Source organism: Pangasianodon hypophthalmus, chromosome 18 (genome assembly GCF_027358585.1).
Source record: "Pangasianodon hypophthalmus isolate fPanHyp1 chromosome 18, fPanHyp1.pri, whole genome shotgun sequence".
In the NCBI taxonomy this organism is placed as follows: Eukaryota; Metazoa; Chordata; class Actinopteri; order Siluriformes; family Pangasiidae; genus Pangasianodon; species Pangasianodon hypophthalmus.
This window is the reverse complement of record NC_069727.1, coordinates 11,899,789-11,906,669: the sequence shown is the minus strand read 5'-3', so window position 1 is coordinate 11,906,669 and position 6,881 is coordinate 11,899,789. Positions and strand designations below refer to the sequence as shown.

The 6,881-nt window shown below is 40.7% G+C and overlaps 1 protein-coding gene across 3 annotated transcripts in view; it reads right to left on the bottom strand.

Annotated features, from left to right (window-relative positions):
* Positions 1–2,043: 2,043 nt before the first annotated feature.
* The window catches only part of gata3 (GATA binding protein 3), a 19,549-nt gene continuing 14,711 nt past the window's right edge, over positions 2,044–6,881 (bottom strand). For all 3 annotated transcript variants that reach the window (XM_026922993.3, XM_026922994.3, XM_026922992.3), the window contains 2 exons: positions 6,043–6,168; positions 2,044–3,497 (listed from right to left, as the gene is read on the bottom strand). In XM_026922993.3, the coding sequence (XP_026778794.1) occupies positions 3,207–3,497; positions 6,043–6,168 (417 nt within the window). In that variant the 3' untranslated portion in view covers positions 2,044–3,206. The remainder of the gene's footprint in view (positions 3,498–6,042; positions 6,169–6,881) is intronic.

Genomic DNA, 6,881 nt, shown 5'->3' with positions numbered 1-6,881 from the left:
AAAAAAAAAAACTACACTAGTGCCCGGAAGGTTCAAATCCCAGGATTGACACATTTGAGAGTTGCTCCAAGCCCTTAAACAAGACCCTTAATTGTGGGACCTTAAGTGCTCAGCTCTTAACCTGGATTGGATTATGTACAGCTACACTCACAAAAACACACCTCCTGCCACTGATTTCATGAGTACAATGGATTGACAAACAATGTGTTCTCTAAAAGTGCACCAAAGTGCAACACTCAAACAATCTGTGACATGGCATCCATGTTTGAATGATCTTCTTGATCATATGATTCCCTGTTAAATGGGGATAAATCTGCCTACAAATGGGCCAACACCAATTCAGCAATGATTATCACACATTATATTTAATATTTTGAACACATTCTCTGACAGATCCCAGCTCTCATGAACCTTTGGATTTAGATTCAACTACCAGGCAAATGTATAAATGTAATCTTGCTAGTCGTCTGTAGACCTGGAATAGGTTGTACACAAATCCTTATTTTAAAGCGTATATTTTAAAATACTAATTTAAAATAATACTTTATGAAGATCTATGTAAATAATATGTTGTTTGGTTTTACCAGCAAACAGGAACATAATGTATTATATATGTGTATAATGTTAGTCCTGTAGGTTAATGCAGAAAGAGTAAGAGAAGAGGAAGCCAAGTTCAGTGACCTTTCTACACCTCTGCTTCTGCATCAGTTTTGCCATGAACCTTTTTTTGGGCAGCTCTTGCCTAGGGCCTTTTTCTGGGTGTTTGTGTGTGTGTTTTTAAAGGCAGTTGGCCACGCTGTGGTCTGGACACAGTTCCCCTTTTCTCCCTGCATTGAGTGACTCTCAACAAGCTGACATGCAAATACATCAAACCACGACTTTGTCCCCAAAGCAGTGCGGCTGACGCACAGTACTCATTTCACTACTTCACAAGTCCCACTACTTACATTTTACACTCTAGAGTTCCTTTATACTTGCACTTGCATCAGCTGCTGTGTATCCGTCCTTTGAGGGTGGTTACAGTATTATATTGGCATGTAGAATATAAGTTACTGTGTACTGAATAAACAACATTACTTGGGTTCGTCGTGTGGTTACATGAACCGTGCCCCCATATAGCGAGTGTTTGATAATCAAACCCGAGGCCCTGAGGCAGTCTTGTTCTTACGACCCATAAAAGTTAGTGGACTGAAGACTATGGCTGTCTACAATGGAACAGCATGCACTGACCTCATGACCTCCCAATGATCCACTGATCAAAGTCAGCACAGGAAAAAGGTTTCCTCTTTGTGTACGACCCATTTAAACTCAGCTTTAAACCGCATTAGCTGCTCTGCGGCCATATTGATATTAATGGACATTCCTTCAGGGTTACAGAATCAAATTGGCATGCGGAACACAAGTTCCTGCATCCCGTCGCACGAAAGCTGAGTGAAATGGCTGTGTGACTCATTATGTTTAAAAAGTTAAATCCTCCTATTGTGGTGTTAAATTTGCCTGATGTTTTTAATATTAGGTCAACAATTCATGCTGGTGTTGCCCCTCTGATTAATGGGCCTGACAAGGTTCTCCTTGAGAGCTCTTAAATGAAAATATGCCATTTTGAACATCACACCTTCAACAGGATGCTAAACATTTAGGATGAGTCAGTGACGTTAAGACATGCGCTTGAGCAACCTATCACTGAAACACTTTTTTATGCATGGCTGAGTTTCAATATATAGTTAGCAGACTTATTTATTGCTACATGTCAGGAAGCGCTGCTGCATTTTGAGGGTTTACCTTCTTTCACGAACCTGGCCACTGCAGTGTGTGTGTATGTGTGTGTGTGTTTGTGAGAGACTAACCCATGACCATTAACAAGCCACATTTTATTTCAGGCCTTCCTATTAGCATTAGGCCTCCTCAGTACGTGTCCTACAAGTCCTCAGATGCCTTGTGACTAATATCACACTTAAGAACTAGCACATATATACACACACACACACACACACACACACACACACACATGAAGACAAAAGAAAGACCACTTCCTCAAATGTATGCATGATGTGAACAGAGATTAAACTAGTTTATTATTTTCAAAGAGGGGAAAAAATTACGCAACAAAAAAGCAAGTCTTTTTTTACACTATTGATTATTAAATTTGTACAACCATTCAGTCTGCATTACATAAAGAAATAATTCTACATCTTTGTTTCTTTCGTATTTTTGGTACTCTGAATTATACATACAAATAACAAATACAGGAACTTTTTTTCACAATGCATATAACCTGGGCCAGAAGAAAGTCTTTAAGGTGAACAAAACAGGTGGTCATGTGTAATAAGAATGTGTGTGTGTGTGTGTGTGTGTGTGTGTGTGTGTGTGTGTGCGTGTGTGTGTGTGTGTGTGTTTGTGTGAACATAAACCGATTGCCCAAGACCTATTACACATCCAGAAGAGTAGCTGGCAGTCAGAGGAACAGACCTGACTACACAAGCGTTAATGCGTTACACACCGTTCCATTACACAGAGAGCCCACATTCCTTTATTCTCACTTATTTTCTTTCTGTCTCTGTCTCCTTCTTTACAAGGAAGAGCCGCTACAATGTCCCGCTTCGGCGTCTTGTCTTTCCTCCAGGTTTAAGTCGTACCCTTCTTGTCATTAGCTGCCCGTGGACTTTTTTTCCCCCTCCTTGTTAGTCTTTTTCTCTCTTTTAAAAAGTCTTTTAAATGTACTGTATTTCATACAATTTGTACAAATATATGCAGAGTCTGTCTCCTCTGTGGTTTTCACAGATCATGGAGTTCTTATCTCTCATTGAGGAAAACAAAAGGGAAGAATGATGAGTTGAGCTGGAGGGATGAATAAAAGGATGGATGGATGGATGGAAGGAGAACAGGGTTTAAACCTTTCTGCTTCACCTTTGGGTGTCTGTGCGATGAGAGAGGGAACCTGTACACGAATAATGGTGGTGACGTTATAAGGTTAACGATGTAAGCACGCTGTCAAGGCTTCAAAAAATGGAGGATGAAGAAAGTCTCTCTCTCTCTCACACACACACACTTTCTCTCTCATGTTGGTGAGAAGTAGGGGCGTACAAAAGTTTTACAGGGCTCATAGCAGTCATCTGTGGGCCAGGAGAGAGCAGGTTTGGGAGTTGACGGTCAAAGGTTGAGGAGTTGTGGTTGAGGCTGAGGTCACGGTCAGGGTTGGAGGTAGCCTAACCCATAGCGGTCACCATACTCGAGGGGTGGTGCGGGGCAAAGGGCAAGCTGGAGGAGGGGTGCATGGGAGTGGGCGTGGTCAGCATGTGGCCCGAGTGCGAAAAGGGCGGGAATGAGGTCATGTGACGCGAGAGGGCGGCCGGGCTGAATGAACTGCTCTTCTCCATCAGGCTCTTGGAGAAGTCGTCCATGCTGTCCTGTGACTTTTTGCTCTTCTTGGACTTGCTGGACATCTTCCTGTTGCGGGTCTGGATGCCTTCCTTCTTCATAGTGAGTGGTCGGTTGATCTGTGGTGGAGAGAGAGAGAAATTAGACGGGTGGGGATTCATTAACACTGATGAGTGATCAGAGCTTTTTAAAATATAATAAGCCATATTTCCATTAATACTATAAAAAGAGCATTATTAATGGTTTGACCCACAATTCATACTAGCAAACAACAAATTGTGTGTATCTAGAGGGTTCTGCTTGTGGTCTGCCCAGTACGTCCAAATAACAAATGGTATTAGCCAAAATGTATACAGTCTGATTTATACATATGACTTACACAGCAATGTGACAAAGTTACTTTTGCTGAACACAAGTAGGAACTGAAATTGGGAGACATCGGCCAACCGTTATATGATAATTTATTTGTGCCAATCGTGCAGATTTGCTGCTTTACTGTTTTAACTAATTCCCATTAAATTGAGACCATCACACTTAAAATGTCGCTTGCTGCTGTTGTTTGAATTGAATGTCACAAACCTATATAAGACATGAATGGCTACCTTTATCACTTGACAGTGTGAACGCCAGATCAATCTGCAGCATGTGAGTAGAAACAATTTATGAAAGCATTTAAATGCAGACAATTTCCTAATTAAGATGAGATGTATAGGTGCGAATAGTCTATACTGTTTTTTGAGGAAAGGACGTTAGGACTGTTGGTGAGTTTTAGCTGATTTGAACAGCAGCAGAGGAACCAGCAGTGTCTATATTGTTGGGTTTTAGATTTCACAGATGTCAAAAACTGCAGCTTTTATGTAAAGAAAATACATAAAAGTCAAAAGGTTTCCTTTTAGACTTTTAGTTACTGAGGTTAAGATTATGGTTAGATTAGGTGTATCATAGCATTAATTAGCTGCATTAATAATTATGCCAATGGAAGGTCCTCACAAGGATAGTAAGAAAAACTGTGTGTGTATGCGTGTGTGTGTGTCAGGTCATATCGGCACCAGGCTGGAATTAGCTGTTGATTCCTTGACACCCGGCACAGCTGATGCCAGGCTTGCCAAGGAGAGAAACCCCAGACTCTGGCTCGGTGAACGCGGGCACAGTGGCTCTGCCACGACACCTCACTCTCCTGCCAGCCAGCATCACCATCACAGAATTGTACTCCTTAGCCTTTAGCTCTCTCTTTCTCTCTCCCTCTTTCTCTCTCACTCTGTTACTGTCTCTTTCGCACCCTCATTCTCTCTTTTTATCATCCTCATAAGCTCTGTCTTAGCCTCCTTCACCTCACTTCATCAACGTATGCACTTGGAGCAGGGCCACAATGTTTAGAACAACATTTGGACAGAACTATTTTTGTCCCTCGCTCTCTCTCTCTCTTCAGGCTAAAGTAATGAAGAGTAGACCTACAGCTAGTTGCTTATACCAGTGTGTAAGCACCTTAGTGGATCCTGTGTGCACAAAATCATTGAAAAGTTGTGAAAGATGTTTATGGGACATCTATATTTTGTGAAGAGTGAATTTTTTTTAATATATAGCTTTTTGAAAACATATGTGTTTGTCCACAAGATATCAAACTTAATATGGACCAAAACAGATCAAGGTGAAGCAATAATGGACCGATAACAATATCCACTTATGTGACAATATGGGCCAGACTGGCTTTTGTGGCCTCCTCTGGTCATTCAGTGCTCACTAGGTCAGTCGGGGAGAGTCGGCTCTCTGCTTACTGATTACTTTACTCACACTACAATGAACAAGCAGAGACACGCAAAACTGTGGTTTCCCTTATCTGTTTTTGTGAGTAGTGCAGAGCAAAGTGTTACAGACACCAAAGCTGGTCAGACTGATGCTTGATGCAAGTATTTCTCTGTGCTATATATCCTTGACCGTCACAACAAACACATACACAATGTGGTTACCATATATACACTAACCACTGTGTTAACAACACCCACCATACTTTACTCCAAAAAGACTCAGGGTGACCACAACCCCAGTGTGAGACGTTTCAATACAAAGCCAGCGTGATACACACATACACACAGACACACAAGCACACACACAAAACACACACGCACGCACACGAACACACACAAAACACACACACACCAGTGCAAGGTTTCATTCTCTCATAGAGTTTCAGTGTGCCTTTGATAGAGGTTAAGGTTAAGAGAAGAGAAACAGAAGGTTCAGTGAAATTTAGGATTTGTTTCAAGACCAAAATAAAACTCATTTTGCAAATACACTGGGTACTAGGTCACAAGAGATATGAAATATTCGTTTCTGTTAGTTGACCTAAGCTTTGCCTGATAAGAGTCATCCAAAAACAATTACGTGTGCAATAATAGTGTGTAATAATGGCTACTGCAACAAACTATGACCTGTCATTCCAATAATAGAAATAAAAAAATAATCATTATAGTAATCATAATAATAATAATAATTTTCCCCATGTTTTTATTCTACTTGATTGCTGGACTGGGAATACTGGAATTTGTTAATGTGTGTGTGTGTGTTGAACAATTTTTCACGCAGTCTTGCTATTAAAGTCAGAAGTTTTCAAGTTGTGGACAGTAATAATTTAGGAAAGAAACAGAGATCAGATCAGGCACTTACATTGTGCAGTTTAAAGTAGAGGCCGCAGGCATTGCACACCGGGTCACCATTGGCGTTTCTCCTCCACAGCGTTGTCGTGGTCGTTTGACAGTTTGCACAGGAGGTTCCCGCTCGCCGTGCAGCAGACTGCAAGAGTCAGAGAAACAGAGGGATCAGACATAGTGAACTGTGCTAACACACTTCAGCAGTTAGTAACCATAGGGTACCAACCATACATGACCATATATTAAGCTTCTACACTATATCATCTAATCCTTCTCATCTAATGGCTGACGGAGAGTTTTTTTTTCCTGTGACATAGAATGACGTTGAAGGAATAATGTGGCAAAGAACCTTCTAAGAGCCGTCCCTTGACTGAGCTAAAAATATATTCCCTCAAATGCAAATATTTATAAAAGGGCATAAAAGCGTAGGCTTAAATGGCGACCATTAAGGCTGATGAAATTTTCCTGTTAAAACGGAGAAGTTAGCATTAAGAGCGGGCAAGACGAAGCTCCTGTCTCATATTTAAAACAATCACACTGACAGTTTATTCAATTAGACCCAGCGTAAATTTCATTCCCGTCACTCTGCATTGCCCACAAATAGATTTTCCATGGGCAACACAGTCAAAGCTGGATTTATATTCATGTTGCATGATTTCTTGCTTCTCCACATTGCAGAATCTTGCTCTTTCTGTTTTCTTTAGGCCAACTGTATACATAACTTCGTCTTCTTAATATGTACCATCTGTTCTTGTTTTTTGCTTCATTTTGCACAATGGAGTTTGATAAATTAAAAAAAAAGTTCCTTAAAGATTATCATAAATAAGTAAAGTTAAATTATTGCCAGAATAAATT